This window comes from Electrophorus electricus, chromosome 9 (genome assembly GCF_013358815.1).
Source record: "Electrophorus electricus isolate fEleEle1 chromosome 9, fEleEle1.pri, whole genome shotgun sequence".
NCBI classification, from domain to species: Eukaryota; Metazoa; Chordata; class Actinopteri; order Gymnotiformes; family Gymnotidae; genus Electrophorus; species Electrophorus electricus.
Genome location: NC_049543.1, coordinates 1,747,786 through 1,764,982, shown reverse-complemented (window position 1 = coordinate 1,764,982; position 17,197 = coordinate 1,747,786). Strand labels below are relative to the sequence as shown.

The following is a 17,197-nucleotide window of genomic DNA, read 5'->3' as shown; positions in this document are numbered from 1 at the left end:
CTCGTATACCTGCTCTACCTGTCACACCACCACCCCGGGGAAAAAAGAACTGATTGACATTCTTGGAATTTATGTTTTAAAACATTAACTTTTTCCAATTTAAGCAAGCTGCCTCCTAGAACTTCAGAAGCGCTTTGCTTGCACAGGTGATGAAGGATGTCTGTCAAATGTCCTGTACCTCTGGAAACCTTGTGTGCTTTATCATAATTGTGAATACACACACACACACACACACACACACACACACACACACACACACACACACACACACCTTCTCTCATATTGTTAAAGGAAAATAAAATAAAATGGAGGGAAAAAGGTTTACAACCCAACCAGTCATCAAGGTCACCTGTGAACAATAATATAGATGTAAAAAGGCTGTAACTTCAAAAATCAGGTTTACATAGAAGATTTAATAAACAGAAAATTCCAGCAGTAAATCACGTTACTGCACTGAACAGTGTAATTTTCAACTAACATGCCAAATATTTACTGACAGAGCAAACTGTTTTTTTTTTTTGTTCAAAGTTAGCAAATAATCAGGAGCTAAAAGCGACTTAAAGTTCATTTTAAAAACACTGTAAAAAGGCAAGCCAACAGAACTCGCCTGCAGTTCCAGAACCCCTCCCATAGTTCCATGGGTGTTAGTCTGCCTGGTTGAGCTCCTCCTCCCTGGGGGCCAGTGGTAGAGGTGGCGCTTCCAGCACAGCGCTCAGTCTGCCCCGTGTCTTCCTTCGGCTTGCCGTACTCTGTTCCGGGGGCGTGCGCTCCACCCAGGCAAGTCCGCTGGCCTGCGCGTCCACGCTCAGCCGGTTCCTCAGACTGCGACGCACCGAGCCCCGCCCCTTCACTGTTGGCTTCAGGATGTCTTCGATGGAGAAGTCTACCTGTTGCCATGACTCCAGAACAGGCTCAGCATTCTCACCGCCATCTCGCCATCCCTCACCTGAGATCTCGCTAATCTTGCTTGGTCCCACAGCCACTGAAGGCTTATCCAGACTTTCCTTATTTTTCTCTTCTGTTTTTGCCCCCAATATGCTCTGGTGATCCTCCTCCTCCTCCTCCTCAGTGGACTTCACCCGCAGGTTTTTCCGACCCCTCTGAACCCGAGCCTGCCTGCTTCCGTTTGGAGTTTTCCGCTCCAGTTCCCCGCCTTTATCCTGGTCTAATGTGCCGGTGAAGTCTCCTGCGTTTCCCACAGTAAAGGCGTGACTGCCATCCTCTTGCAGACAGACCTTGGGCTTGGCGGGAACGCCTTGGGATTTGGCCGGATCACTCATCTGCCCTCCGGTTGTGGACTCCAATGGAGATTCTTCCACGTGTTGGCGCTTTCCCATCATTCCCCCAGAGACCTTCTCCATTTCCGACTTAGAAACGTTCCAGCTACGGCGACGAGTGAGTGGTCTTCCACGGTTGCGCTTGGCTCTGGGAGCAACTGATCCCACATTACCTGTGTGCGACACTCCTGAAGGTGCTACGCCAACTTCTGATTCGCTGGCTGGAGTGTCCCACACAGGGGTGCAGGTGATCCCATTGGTGACCTCATTGGCTTGCGAGAAGCGGCTATGCCACAGGGTGTCCGCAGTCCGCAGATTGGCTGTCTCCTCAGAGGGGCGGGTCTTTCCGTATTGAATGCTGGGAGACGTCGTTTGCCTGCAGTCTGGATTTGCAGCTGTAGATGATAAAGTATTACTTCTTCAGAAAGGGAGATGAACATAACAACAACAACAACAATTATTAAATTTGTGAACACACATGATTTTTATAAGAACTATCTGACTAGTCATCTCTCTGTCCTGCCTCCAGAAAGGAACGGCCAAACAAGTTTACCTTTACAGCATCTTATTGAGAGACTCCCGTATCCCTCAAGATGATAGTACTCACACTCCACACTGGAATCAAAGCAAGACTTAAGGGTTGCCAGGAGCAAATTCCTCCTGCTCTTTCAGGTGGATTACGCCAGGATCAATTCCATGACAGCAGTACGTGTGCGTTTGCTAACATCCCTGTAGTGGTTTCTCTGTGGTTCAAATGGGTTTTCCACACTCAGACTGCTGAGGCTTTCATGCTCTTTCAAGTCTCACCTGTCTGTGGGAAGCTGTGACTTCAGGAACAGTGAGCATGTCAAATGTCTTTTTACTGGTTCGGTTCTTATGTGAGAGCCACAATGCCAGGGTTTTGTGACATTGCGGCTTTTTGTACTGCAGAGATACAAGATTCCCTCCTCCTAGCGGAGGGACGGGAGTCTCCCTTCTTCTAGTGGACGGGATGCTCCCTGAAGGGCCACAGTGTTGGCCAGTTAAGCATTTACCTGATTTAACACCACTGATTCCACTTGGTCATTTACAAAACACCTCATGAGCAGAGCTGCGTGTTTTGAACCACGTGACTGTGGTGTCTGGTTAAAGGACCCCAGCTGGAGCCTCTAGTATTAAGTGAAATTCCTTCAGCTCTTCTGGCCAGAGAACACTACACACTGTGGTGTTCACTGTCCATAAAGACCACTACATACATAAACACCACTGTAGTGTTCTCAGGACACAGAGCACATTATGTAAACACAAACACTGTGTTCAAGTCATTAAAGAATGATTAAAAAAAATATCTTTAACTTCTGCAGGAAGCAGTTCAGAGAATGACCAGTTTTCCCGTGTGATGGGAAAGTGATGACAGACATTAAACACAGAACACAGCCAACATATCAGAGCCATTAGGGGGGGTGAGGACCCTCCTGTGGTGTGGAGACAGCAAACAGGTGAAAGCTTTTCCCTCCCCATGTTTACAAAAACAGTCAAAAACTACCAACACAAGTTCCTCACAAATACATATGCTAATGCTTATGTTAATATTCTAAATGTTCCTGCATATGCTAATGTTCCTACTATAAACCAACCAATCAAATGTTACACTTTCAGAAGTTTAATGCTGGTACTTCACCAGGTACATTATGGACACCGTCAGCTCCTGGAGAGCAGGCAAGGGTTCCTCATTGAGCTGACCTTGGGTGAGTCGTGGTGGGGTGCCGTTCAGGATGGCAGTGGCGGCCTCGAAGATGGGGCTGAGCATGGGATTCCTGGAAGCATAATCCCTCTTCCCGTACAGGGAACGGTCCACCTCCTTACTCCCGAACCGCCTGTTCGCTGCCGCGGTCTTCGGACAAAAACAAAACGACCGTCGGGTTACCACACGAGGCTAAAAATGTGACCTTTGGTTGGTTGCATTAAAGCTGTCAGTGCTTCAGTAAAGGGTGTAGCAGGATTAGTATGGGTACTTGTGATTGGCTACGGGATGCATCTCAACAATAAACAAACAAAATAAGTATGCAAGCAATCTGTTCATCTTAGATGTGAAAACCACATTTGGAAGAGAATCAGAGGGGATTCAGAACGTGTTCACTTTTTGCCCTTTATTGTACCGCAGAATTCCTTTGAAATGGACAAAACTCATGTCTGCTCATAACCAAGTGCTTACACACACACACACCTTAATCAAAAATTATATAAAATGAGAGACTAAGTATCCAGAACCTTGAGATGCTTCTAGAATTTGACTGGAGTGAATTCATGGAATGCAGTTTAGAAAGGTACACAATTCACATTCCACGTCAGGACTAAAATGAGTCCAACGTCCAGGGAACTCTATAGACCTCTGTGACCAAACGGAGGGGAGGCACAGGTCCTCTACAAGACTATAAAACCAGTTCTAAAGCTCTGAGCGTTTCTCAGGATCACAGTGACCTTGATCATTGTGAAGCAGAAGAAGATTGGAGATCAGACCTCATGGCTGAGTAGGCCTTGGTCAGCGCGGTGACCAATAACAATTCTCACACTTCAGAAGTCCTCTGTAGAGATGGTAGAACCTGTGTGATGCACAACCATCTGAACAGCACTCCAGCAGCTGCACCTTCACGGTAGAGAGGCCGGCCGGAAACCACTCCTGAGTAAATGACAGGCTGGCCTGCTTGGAGTTGGCCAAACTGCAGTTAAAGTGCTCTGAGAATGAGGAATATTATCCTCTGGTATGAGACAAAAACTGAACTCTGTGTGAAGAACTGCAGGCACTGTGACAAGTGAAAACCAGGTAGTGCCAATCACTCGACTAATGCCACCCCAGTGGTAGCGCCAGGCTGTGAGGGCGTTTCTCAGCGGTAGGGACAGGGAGACTGTTGAGAACCGATTGAAGGATGAATGCAGCCAAATACAAAAAGGGGTCCTTGAAGAGAACTTGCTGCAGAGTTCCCGTGATGACAGACTGGATGCAAACAGCGCTGGAGTCTCTGACTGTCCTTGAGCGGACATCTGTGGAGAGGGCTAAAGATGGCAGTTCACAGATGCTTCTCACCCAGGCTGACTGAGCTTGAGAGGATCTGCCAGGAGAAATGGGCTAACCTGCCAAAATCCAGGTGTGCCAAGCTTGTTTAGGCTGACCCAAGGAAACATGAAAGCTGTAGCTACTGCCAAATGGGGCTTCTACAAAAGTACCGGATTAACAGTCCGTGTACTTATGCAAATCGGGGTTCCCACGCCAAGTCAAATGTGAAATTCCTTGAATTTTACAGTCTAAAAAGCTGAATTTTCATGACCTGTATTGAGTGAGAAAATAGGCTACCCATGTGAGTGAGCAAACAACCCAGCCAAGGTATTTTAAACCCATCAGCTTGCACACTTTAGTAGTTCACAAAACTAGTCTTTAGTAAAATACTTTCACTGCTTTAATAGGCTCCAACTTGACCTATATATCCTTCTAAACAAACTGCCACAAACAAACACTCATTTTTAAATGGGAACAAACTTAATTTACATGGATATCACTTCCTTGAAGGCTTACATAAACTTACCTCTGAAGCATTAAAACGCTTTAGATCAACATTAAACACAAAACACCGAAAACAGAACTAAACTACATAATCCAGCTACTCTTTCCAAACACACACTTTAGTTTTGTTGATTTCTTGTGCTTTTCCCCGTTAAATGTACTTGGATCTTTTTCTGTACAATTTCTACACAAATTAATTTACTGTGTTTATGCTTTCAGTGCTCTGAAGGATTTTCTGTTTGTAATCACATTCATCCGAGTTCCTTCAGCGTTTTGTCAGCAGAGAATTCCACGTCAACTTTACCTGCATGAATGACTTTGGTTTTGTCTGTAATGTTTATGGGCATACATATGGACATTGTTTGCATTAACCACATCAGGCTTGAAAAAACAATCCATAATCGTGATGACATTAGAAAGATTCACATCCAGAACAGCAATCACAGGTCTGAGGTTCGAGCTGCTACCTCTTTTGAAAATGACAAGTGAAAAGGTGAAAGGTCAAATTTGCAGGCACCGTGGGTCTCTGCAACCCAACTTCTGGAGCAGTTCAGGAGTCACTTCTCCAGGGTTGGGGAATTTGCCTGCCTCTACTGTACTCTCATGTGTCTTCGGGTCTGCCAGTTTCATCATCATTCCCTCTGAAAGACATTCTCTGCCCTTGTTTTATAGAATTAACCTGTTTCTCCAATAGCTGTGGCTCCACTCTCTCCTTGTGCAGGAGAATCCTTCAGTAGCCAGTCCAAATTACCTAAGAACTGACTTGCATTGTAATCTGAGACATCTGCACTTTTTTTTTTTTTTAAAACGCTCTGTGCAAAATGTCCACAATTAAAAACACAGTATGGACACATACAGTATGGATTCAGGTTTCTATTGGTCTTGAAACTTAAAAGGGGACGTATTTACACAAGTCAACACCGTTCCACGGGGCAGGGGTTTCTAAGTCCAGTCCTGGAAGGCCAGAATCCAGGAGAGTTGTGTGACTGGTCTGCTCAGACACGCCTACTGAACCTGGCGACCAAGGAGTTGAACCAGGTAATGCTGGATCAGTTGGTGGCAAACCCTCACCCAGGAGGTCAGAATTCAATGAGGTTTGGTGAATGAGGTTTGCTTAAACAACTAATCAATCGACAGGTTTAGTGGGTAGAAAAGATGTTGGAGGGGCAACTTGGGGGTGGGTGCAGTGGTGTCTCAGTGGTGAAGGTACTGGACTGGTAATCAGAAGGTTGCTAGTTCAAGTCCCACCACTGCCAGCTTGCCACTGTTGGGCCCCTGAGCAAGACCCTTAACGCTCAATTACTCAAATTGTACTCAGTCATAATTGTAAGTCGCTTTGGATAAAAGCGTCAGGCTAAACACCATAAATGTAAATGGGGGATATAATGCTAATGACCCCACTTGACATAGAAAGAGGAGTCACATCTGAACGGGTTGTTTTAGCCCGTGTTTTCTGACATAGGCAGCCCATAAAAAACTGACTGGGGTGTCTTATTTCTCAGTTTAGGGGTTGGTAGGCACTCCAGACACACACACATATGTGCACAAGCACTGAAAAAGTGAACTGTGTGTTAAAGTTGACATTAGGTCCATCCAGTGAAAGCTGTACAGGCTTTGTAATTTAACCCTTCAGTGTCAACGTCTGGAAAGCTTCCATCATGTACTCTGCTGTGCCCTGGGCTATGAGCTCACACTAAGCTACACACAACACTGGCAGACTCCCCTCCTGTCTGGTATAAGAATTAATTAAATACACGGATAAATACTAGCAGCAGAGTCTCAGTTAGTCCAGCATTAACGGTCATTAGCTCAAAACCCAGTTAGATACGTTTTTAATTCTGTCAGCAAAGAATAATGCTACCTACCAAACACTCTGATGATAACCAGCTAGCAGGCTAATTTTGTAGCTACGTTCCACCGTGTTGACGGCCTGTGCGACCAACTGGACTCGGCGAGCTTTCAGCGGCGAGTCTGCAGGGTCTCCACTGGCAATAAGCCAGGATACGCTTCACGCCGTCTCATGCTACCCTCGCTGGTACTGGGGGAGGGAGAGGCTGTTCTTACCACTGCTGCACTCTCAGCAAGGACTGCAGTAGTGTGACCATGACGCTCCTCTCTGCTTCAGACGCCCGCGTGACTTTCACTGTTTGTGTGGCCACAAAGGTCTCCCGCTCCCACAGATCGATGCTAGTTTTACAAACTTTACGATCAGCTTCTGGTGTTTTCTCTCATCAGCCAGTAGAGAAGTCGTCCTCCTCTAGCTAAAGCCCTTGAAGTGGGTATTTCTCCTGCTATCGTTGCCTTCATTGGCAGGCAGATTACTGGAGACTGTGGATCTCCACTCGAGTGACTGCCAGTTAGTGGCGTGTGAGAAGCAGATAGATGGCGTGGGAAAATCAAGGAGCCATAACAACCCCACACAGTACGGTAAACCAGTGAAAATATAACTGATTAATGGCAGCTAAAATTTAAGACACTACAAACAAAATTCCCCAATATTCCATGACTTGGCTCCCCAAAGATGACCAAATCCTGGAACATACTGCATAAATAATATCTGGAATAGATAGCCATAAAATCTATGACATTCCAGAAATGTCATGACACAGGACTTCATTGGCTCCCTGTAGCTGCACGCATCACATTTAAAACCTTGATGCTTGCCTACAAAGCCAAAGATGGACCAGCCCCTTCATACATGAGGTCAATGGTCAAAGCCTGATCCGTACCTCGAGTACTTCGAACCTCAAGTACGGCTCGGCTTGAAATACCTTGCTTCAGGTCTCATGGACGACAAGCATCGAGACTATTTTCTGTTCTGGCTCCAAGATGGTGGAATGAACTCCCACTGCTGTCTGGACAGCAGAGTTCCTTGCAGTCTTCAAACACAGACTGAAGACCCATCTATTTGCAGAATTTTTAAAGGACAACTGACACTGCTCCCATATTGACTGACTACATTAGTACGTTTTGTAGGGTATTGTTTATCATGTTGTTTAACAAACTCTAGCACTTATAACATTTATTGTTTAAGATCAACCTTATGTATTTTGCACTTCTATGTATCACAGCATTCTAGTTCATAGGTATGTTTAATTCTAACCTACTGTACTGTACTTGGATATATTCTATGAGAAAATGACAAAGCACTTTTCTAAGTCGCTCTGGACAAGAGCATCTGCTAAATGCTATAAATGTAAATGGTGTTTAATAACCTTTTAATGTTTTAAAAACATATTTACACTTGTCATTATAGATTACTGTGTGTAGACTGATGGGTTCTACAAAACTGTACAAAAAGTGAAGTGTCTGAATACTTTCTGAACACAGCGTGTATACAAAAAATGTGTATACAAAAAATCAACTAATACTTGTACAAAATGTTCATTACCCCAACAACTCCCTTAAACCAGACAGCTCATATATTAGTTCATGAAATTACCTCTCCTCATGTCTAAGAAGCTTTGAAAAATGAAGGCTAAACTGCCAAGCTAAGCAAGCCCCACAGTTGCTCCCCACCTGCATGGGCCCTGCTGTTCATTAGGTACTGTGACAAGTATGTAGGACTGATTCAAACAGACGAGAGGAGCACAATACCTTCATCTTCCCCTTGGCGGCGCTGGCGGCCGAGCGAGAGCTCCTCCTGCTCTCTGGAGCGTCGCACCCAGCTGGAGACTGAAACACAGAAGCAGCATGTGGTGAAGAGGCACTTTATAACGGCCTGGACCGTCTCCACCATCACGACTGTTATGGAGGCAATTTCACTGTAGAATGAAGTTGAGCGAGTCTGATTGGCTGCTTGCAAGTAAAGCAGGTGACTCTAGAAAGCCTCCGCCATCCCATCCTGGTGCTTATTTAATGCTAGAGTATAAATTTCACACTGTCAAGGTTGCCTGTGCCCTTCACTCTGACCGTGATGCTGCATAAATATGCTGTGTTAAACTGCACATCTCAAGGGAGGCCAGTGTGGCCACAACACACCAAACACAGAGACAAAAACCAAGGCCATGGACCGCAGAGGACCCAGACCGGATCCAGTTATATTCTCTTTTCTGTATGTTATAAAACTAAGTATGACTTTTATTTTCTTCTTTTTGCACGATTTTCCAAAGAATTTAAAGCTTGGCTTGTGGAGAGGTGTGGGGGGTGAGTGATGACCCCACCTCACCCCTCCCCTCCCCTCCCCTCCCAACACACACACACACACACACACACACACACTTCCAGGAATTCCTGAAACCCAGGACCAGCCATGAGCCACCAATAGACCGGCTGTAGCAGTGCCCCCTGTAAGGCTCACAGAAGCAGTGCAGTGGAACACACCTTCCTTTTCCGGCTGCGAGAGCGAGGTGCTTTAGTAGTGGGAGCAGGAGATTTCAGCTCTGCCTCCTGCTGCTGTTGTTGTTGATGCTGTTCAGGGTTGGTCTCTGGTTCTGCAGAAGACAAAATAGCTGCTTCAGTTCTTCACCCCCAATCCACGTTCCAAACCAGCACTACAGTGCACAGCCATGACAGAGTTATACACAGAAACCAGTGCAGAAGGGTCATCTAAACCATTGTTTCCCAGTCCTAGTTCACTTTATGTGGCTGTGTTAGCTCAGTGGTGAAGGTACTGGACTAGTAATCAGAAGGTTGCCAGTTCAAGTCCCACCACTGCCAGGTTGCCACTGTTGGGCCCCTGAACAAATCCCTTAACCCTCAGTTAGATTCAGTCATATTGTTAAGTCACTTTGGATAAAAGTATCAGATAATTTATGTGAGAGATTGGCCATTTGGTCTGATCACATAATACAGTTCTCAGCTTTGTTTAAAAACTTAAGTTAAACATCAGGTGACAATCAATAAATGACTGACTGTCCAAATGTCATCTGACTGGTTTCATAGAAATGTCCTAAAGGCAGGAAGTCTCCGTAGGGCAACATATGTCCTGGAGACCCACCAGAAACCCTGTGGCATCTTTGCTCAGAAAGGAAACCGTTCATTTGCTTCCGGTCAACAGATGGAAACATTAAACTCGCATTCTGTTTCTTACGCCTGAAACCTGGAACGGCAATGGTCTCCAATAACCGCAAGCATGCGATAGTGTAACGGTGATGCACTTCTGGGAGGAATAAAAACTCCAGCGATCAAATTCACTACAGTAAACACACAGTGAGAGTCCTGCACAGCGTAAAACATCACCTGCTGCAGTTACAGGAGGATGTGTTAAAGGGGCATGGCTCTGGGGACCCTCGTCCTCTTGGAAGGCAGCATTCAGGAGCGAAGTGTCTGCAGCCAATGGGATCACATCTCCACCTCCAGCCTGGGTGGAGTCTGTTGGAACCATAGTTTACGCATCACATCAAGCCACTCAAAACATTTAGTAGAATTTTACATCACTTACATAAAAATTTTATATACTTAAATCACACACAGGGAAATGTATAAAATCAGATATCATAGTGTACAGTAAATGTATGCTGTAATTCATAAAACTCTTACATTCTCTACTCAAAATAAGCACTGCTGCAGGATTAGGATTAGGCGTATTCAAATCTGCCCCCCAAATCTAAATCTAGTCCTGGATTTTATAATCCCTGGAAGTAAGTGGGAATGCCTCGGAGAAGAGCCACTGCTGCTCGCGACAGAGAGGAGCCAATCGAGGGGGTTTGTGCATCTCGTGAGGATGCTCCAGACACATCCCACTGGAAGGAGGCCCAGAGGCGGAGCCGGCACACGCTGGAGGGATTATATCCCACAGCTGGCCTGAGAGCGTCTGTGTCTCCCACAGGAGGAGCTGGACTGTGCCACAGGGAGCAGAAAAGTATGAACGGATATTCTCAGCCTGCTACCAGGAAGAATGATGATGATGATGATGATGATGAAGATAACGGAGCACTTAATACAGGTAGGGCCACTCTGCTATCACAGCTGACTCCCATGTAAAGGAAGGTTCAAACCTGTTGCTCCTGGACATTGAGGATTGATTCCAACTGCTACGTTCCAGAAGGACACACACACTGATTTGCATAATATGATGAATGAATAAATTCCACATTCCACAAGCACCTATAAAAGTTACCATAGTTTTAAAATTATTTTTAAAATAGTTTAACAAATTACCTTTTCTGTCAACTGGTGGATTCTCAAATTCGTCCTCCATGAGGAAACTGATCTGGGGTGGATGAAATGGTACATTTACATCAACACTAAACATTGAAGCGCGAAGGGTCTGAACTGGGAGTCTCCACCTCTCGGACTACAACTAAAATTCACACTCTCGCGAGACCCTGCGTCCAGCCACTCTGAGCGCTTCTTCATGTGCTAGTTTAATGCGCGGTGCTGTCTTCTGTCCTGAGGCACAGCTTGACGGCACGAGCTGGGCTGTAAAGCCCAGACTATCATCAGCACCCAAACGGTGTCGGCTGCGAGGCCACATCTGTGAAAGACTGCTGCAAACGCTATAAAACCTTCTCAAAACCTCATTTAAAGCAGCAGAAACCTTTATTTTTTTATTTATTTATATATATATATATATATATATATATATATAGAGAGAGAGAGAGAGAGAGAGAGTCAAGACTGAGAGAGTCAAGACTGTCTCAAATAAATGTCCTGTCACAGCACTGTCATTTATACACACAATTGATTCGCCCGCAGATAAACTAACCTTCTGGGGGCCCACGAAGACATCTTCACAGCAAAGTCCTTCTGAACCACATCCGGGTCCAGTGAGGACCAGGGAACCGTCATGACTTTCGGGACTGCTGAAGTTGGGCTGGGGGAGAGGGGGCTCACATTGCTGGGGCGTTTTCAGAAGGGAGCGCTTGTGACCTGTGGATGACGGGGGGCACAAAGGGGTGGCCCCTCTCTGCAGTGGGGTGCTGGGAGGCAGGGTCTTGTCGAAGAACTCGGGCGAAAGAGGTGCTCCGAAACGAACCCGCTTCTTCCTGGACGCGGAGGAGACCTCGGTGACATGTGAGAGTGCAGGAATTTGGTCTGAGGAGCAATGAAATATGAAAGGTCTTTACTGAAAACTCATTATTCAGAACAACGTGTGTAATAAGGAGCTGACGACTGCGATTTTTTAGACTGTGTGCGCGCGCGTGTGTGTGTGTGTGTGTGTACGTGCGTGCTGGCATGATAACCGACCCGTTATGGTTGTCTCGGGCTGCGTCAACATGGGGAAAGACAGGAGCTTCGACTGTGAATCAGAATGCAGATCCTGAGTTGGCTTCAGGCTTTGGAGTTGGGAGAAGCCCACCTGCACAGCAGGGGAGAGCATCACACACAGTGACCCTCAGTAAATAACCTAGCATCACAATACCAGTCCTGGACACACAGGTGGGAAAAGCACTCACCTCATCACAGTACAGCACAGCAGTTCATTTCAGTTTAGATTCTATTAGATTAACATTACTGACCAACATACTGAATATTGGTCTGTGTATTATATGAGTAAAGAGAAAACATATCTATACAAGACAAATACAGTTGATAATAATGTTTTCTGTAATCCTTTTTAACACAATGACGAGTGCCTGTGAGCAACTGAGCAGCAGAATAGTGGGTGTTGAAGTGTGCCAAGTTTTGTTGTTAGACAAATATCACGTGGACCGAACTTCTTGTGAGTTGTGACAGGGCAAATGCTAGCACAGCCACAGGTTTGCAGAAGCAGAGTGGACCAACAGTGTGAGTCCACCATCCACAGGTCAGGACAACAGGCCCTCACTCTTGGTACTGACACCGAGGGCTCCATGACTTGGCAATCATTTATGAAGACAGTGGAGAAGTGTGTAATATGCAAATGAGCACTCTGAGTACCCCCTGCTGTTGTCCAATCAAAAAGGACCTCCCTAAAACAAAAACATCTGTGTTAAACCTCACTAAACGTCTTACTTATCTTCCAGAGTAGCTTGGTTTTGGAGTTACTGGTAGGGCCAAATAATTACTTCCCATAAGCTGCCACAGGGCATAATTATTGTACCTTTTGTAACTAAATTCAAACATTTCACAAACAAAACCCTTAAACCAATTTTAACCATGATGAATGTCTAAACCTAAAAAAAGGTTTCATTAATGCTGGAGCTATCCTTTAATGATAAAACAGAATGAAGGGACTTCCAGTAGGTGGGCGATGGGTGCACATTTCTAGGGCGTTATCAGGTCAGGGACGTTTTCTAATGAATATATTTTCATTATCTCTCCATCCCACTCTCCAGACTTGGAGTTGCTTCTCCAGTGCAAGAAATCACCAGAAACAGAAGGTGCTACATACTGGAGACATTACTGTTGTGAGCCTTCACTAATATTTGATCTGAAAGCTACCTTTCAATACAATTCAATACAATTATGATTTTTACAGCTAATTACACACGAGTTATCTAGACCTAACAGAACAAAATGGAGCTTTGTTCTTAGTATGAGACTTTAGGCCAGGCGTGATTAGAGAAATGAATGGGCACATTTAAAGTTGACAGGCAACCAGCAAGATAAAAGAGAAATTCCCAACTGACTCATGGCTGCGGCCTTGTGAGACAGAGACACGTCCTATTCACACAGAAACAGATGACATGGAAATAAACCAGGAGCTTCGTAAAATATTTACACTTTTTTTTGTCATTTTGTGGGACATTTCAGCGGGAACTCAAGAAAACTCAGGAGAACACAGCTACAATAAGAGAAAGTAGAAACCATCAGGTGACCATCAGCGCATACAAATGTAAAACCTGCCAATCAGAATTACGAAGACCTGTCCCAATCAATCAGACAAATAATATCGCAGCTCAAAAGGTCAGTGGTCCCAGACCATTTGGAGAGGATCAAGACATTCTGACAGCAGCCTGGACCACAGCCTAGCCAGCCTCTGCTAAAAGTCTGATAACGTGAGGAAAATTACCACATTGCCAGGTAGAGATGGACTGATGTACCCAGCCCACACGCCTGTTGTAGTAGAATCCAGAAAAATCCAGAATGTCTCACTCTCCTGTTACATGACTTTCTGCCAGTCTGATACTGAGAGCAGAGTAAACACTCATAAGAGTACATTACAACTAAACAACTAAAGGGGGTCTGATCATGGCAAGTCTTCAAGACGAACACCGCTTCATTTATAGCACGTGTTCACGTGTCTGATCAACCCTCAGGTAACACATTGATCTACCTGCACCTGCCAGTAATAAGTTTAGAATGAATGAACCTAGAAAGCAGGTCCCAGTTTGCTTATGATGGACATTCTCATGCAGGATGTGTTTTGGACATTTTATTATATTTTTATTTATTTATTTCCTCTGTTTCACTACTTATTCTACACCTTATTATTTATATGTTGCTATTGTAGTGTGCTTTGTCAGCCAGAGGAGGATGCCCCCCCTTTGATTCCTGTTTCTTATCAAGGTTTCTTCCTCATGCTCTAGGGAGTTTTTCCTCACCAGTCACCCTTGACATACGCCACAAAGCAGCTTTACAACTGTTGTAAAAAGCGCTATAGAAATAAATTTGACTTGACTCACGTTACCTGGCTCAGCGGCGCTAGTTCTACAATTACAGATTGCTCATGTGTGTGATAAAATAATGTGAACGCTCACGGTCTGGTAAACACTGATGCACTGACCCCTGGCTCCTGGTTTGGGGTGCCTGGGAGGTCACACAGGGGCTCCTCCTGAATCTCCTCCTCACACAAGCCCCGGGGAACTCTGCGGCGTCTCTTGGAGAGAGGGGGCGTGGCGGTGGGTGTGTCAGGGGGTGGGCAGATTCTTGAGATGAGCTGGCTTTCCCTCTGCCCCAAACAGCCCTCTGAGTCTGCACACACAGTCACGAGCAGAAAAACAGCATTTAAATATTGATGTATAAAGCAGATTTAAACCGACAAAAGGGCTGAACATAAAAGTCTGTTTGACCAACAAACAAGTATGACAAAAGTAGTAGAGAAGCACAGAAAGAACAGAAAATAATTAATACACTCATAATAAACATGCGTAAAACAAAACCAAAATCTCTGCATTACATATTTTAGTATGTAGTAGAGAAAACTAATAGGTTTCCACACAGAGGACTGCGTGGGGATTTTGTCTTATTCTGCCGTCAGAAGGAGGGGGTGAAATATTTCAGTCTGTGGACCACTGGTACAATGACAGTAATGTCCTTGCAAGCGTGTGTGTGTGTGTGTGTGTGTGTGTGTAGGCTACATTTCAGAAATACAGGTCAGGTGGGATACTGATGCATTTGCACTGGTTTAATGGTTAATGATCTTATTAGCTCAGGTGTGAGAGGATAAGTGACATTATAGCAGAACTTCAGAGACAAGCTCGTCCGTGCGAGGAGGAACCGACCAAGTGGAAGGTCTTTTGGCAGACTGCCTCCTACTTCCCACTCCCGCGAACCCTCGGCTCCTGTCAGTGGGGTGGACTGTCCAGAATTTTCCTCGTCTGCCCCCATCAGCCGCTGGAATGCAGCCATCTTCTGCTTTATAGAGTCACAGCCGGAGAACAGTGGGCTGGACAACATGTGCTTCACGGAGACAGGGAGATCGGGTCAGTATACTCGGCTGCTTTGCAACTGAATAGAGGCAGTTTATGAGAAAAACAACCTTGCACCAGGAGTTGAGATATGGCATCTGCTAATAATAATATCACTGATAACAGAAGACGCTGGCGGCCACACACCTGCGGGCTTCGGGGAGGTGTTTTCATGGCCTGCTTGGCTCGAAAGGAGATAAGGGAGCTGGTTTCGGGGGATCCCCTCAACCCGACTGTGGACCTCCTCCTTGCCTTCAGTTGCGACACTCTCGATTTATCTGAGATTTTTCAAAATGACGTCATTTATTTTTAATAACGAAACCCAGAAGACAGAACTAAATACAAGTCAACTGTCAAGTTGAAAGTGCAATATTTTAATTAGCATCTCTGCACCAAGTTAGCTTAGCTAACCTACACGGCCCGGAGAGACACAAACATCAGGTTTTTCTCTCACACTTAAGGCGAAACTCACTTTTGTCTTTGGGGAATGTTAAGAAACTGTCTGTTGATATCCCGAACTGAGATGGCGTGAGTTTGGAGAAGTCAACACCGTCCCCGCCTTCACTGTTCTGCCGGGACGCGGTCAGGGTGCCCAGCGGTGTTCGGCTCGCCATGGCTGCGGGAGTCTGTGCGTTAAACCCGAGATCGCGATGTGGCGAGTGAACGGACGAGCAAAAGAAACCGGGACAGCATTTAAAAATAAAACCTACTTAACTCAGCTGTCGATGCCTACCGTATGTAGCTAACGCTGGCTAAGCCGTTTCATATACATTAACGTTAAGTTATGACCTTTCGAGTTATGCAGCTATTTGGGCTATTAGGTAATGCTAGCGGGCTATGCTAAAGCTAACATTTCAAAATTCGCTCCTTACCGGCCGTAACAATGACACTCACAGTTGTCCCTGGCGCGCAAGCAATTTTACAAAACTTTCTTTAGAAATAAAAACACCTTTCCTGCTCACTAAAGCGTATGTATTTACACATACACCCATCAAAGGTGCCAAACGCACACAATCTAAACTAAATTCCGAGGAATATAACGAACATCTAGCTAGCTAAACTGAGGAGGGTAGAGTACCGCCCCAATCCCATATGAACTAGCCAATCACATGCTAAACATTGAACACGTGTTAGAAAACGGCGAATTATGAGTCGGCTAGTTGGGCAAACTCCGCCTCCAGTCTGAAGCAGTCCGGACAGTTGCAGACTTCTGTTAATTACACTTAATTTTATAAGCTCTTATTTCTGTTATTTACGCTTAATTTTATAAGCTCCCATATCTGTTATTTACCTTTAATGTTATAAGCTTTCATTTCTTTACACGTACTTTTCCATTGCTGTGTGACACTAAGTAAGAACACAGTGTACTTGATACCAGATAGCAAATCTTTGATGCTTCTCTCCAAAAGCACGTCTAAACGCATTAAAAATAAAAAATAAAACCAAAAATAACTGGTTTTTAAGTATTTTCTAAGTTACATGTGTTCACAGACGCCAGAAAATAGCCCCACACCGTAAATGCTAATGTCATTGATCAGGCATTGTCCAAAATATCCATGTCCACAGTATTCCATGAGCCAATCACAGTAAAACTAAAATGTTTGTGATTCTTTGCTGGCAGCATAACATACTGAACATGCATGGTGAGCATTCCTCCTCCTCAGAGATCACGTCCAGACACATGCTATTAGCAGTGAAGGCGTCCTCTTCATGCCCAACATTGCTAGTCTTTGCCATTTCTTTAGCATCACAACTACTGGCAATAAATAAATAAAATAAAAAAATGTACTTACTTTTGTAAAGTAATCCACAGTGTTCTATAATCTACACCAGCACAATGTGCTCTGGACATAGCCCAGCAAGCCATACACGAAAGACACCAATTA

The 17,197-nt window shown here is 45.0% G+C and overlaps 1 protein-coding gene across 2 annotated transcripts; it reads right to left on the bottom strand.

The window, feature by feature from the left end:
- Positions 1 to 400: 400 nt before the first annotated feature.
- On the bottom strand, positions 401 to 16,357 carry cdca2 (cell division cycle associated 2). Of its 2 annotated transcripts, none has more exons than XM_027025976.2 (13): positions 16,184 to 16,357; positions 15,784 to 15,937; positions 15,459 to 15,589; positions 15,126 to 15,303; positions 14,408 to 14,595; positions 11,947 to 12,058; positions 11,465 to 11,793; positions 10,918 to 10,969; positions 9,997 to 10,128; positions 9,139 to 9,248; positions 8,413 to 8,490; positions 3,000 to 3,150; positions 401 to 1,672 (listed from the first exon to the last, which is right to left on the bottom strand). In XM_027025976.2, exons 2-13 carry the CDS (start codon positions 15,923 to 15,925, stop codon positions 645 to 647), a joined length of 2,631 nt encoding a protein of 876 aa, XP_026881777.2. In that variant the 5' UTR covers positions 15,926 to 15,937; positions 16,184 to 16,357; the 3' UTR covers positions 401 to 644. The 2 variants fall into 2 exon arrangements, with proteins under 2 accessions (XP_026881777.2, XP_026881778.2); XM_027025977.2 differs by having other exon boundaries at positions 15,784 to 15,927.
- Between the last annotated feature and the right edge of the window lie 840 nt (positions 16,358 to 17,197).

What these genes read in the sequence shown, in the direction of transcription:
- cdca2 (XM_027025976.2), bottom strand. Translation starts at nt 15,925, where the DNA reads ATGGCGAGCCGAACACCGCTGGGCACCCTGACCGCGTCCCGGCAGAAC. An exon ending in TCTTCGTGGGCCCCCAGAAG is followed by an intron (nt 10,970 to 11,464) that starts GTTAGTTTATCT and finishes CATCCACCCCAG; the next exon opens with ATCAGTTTCCTCATGGAGGA. An exon ending in TCCTCCTGTAACTGCAGCAG is followed by an intron (nt 9,249 to 9,996) that starts GTGATGTTTTAC and finishes TGTCTTCTGCAG; the next exon opens with AACCAGAGACCAACCCTGAA.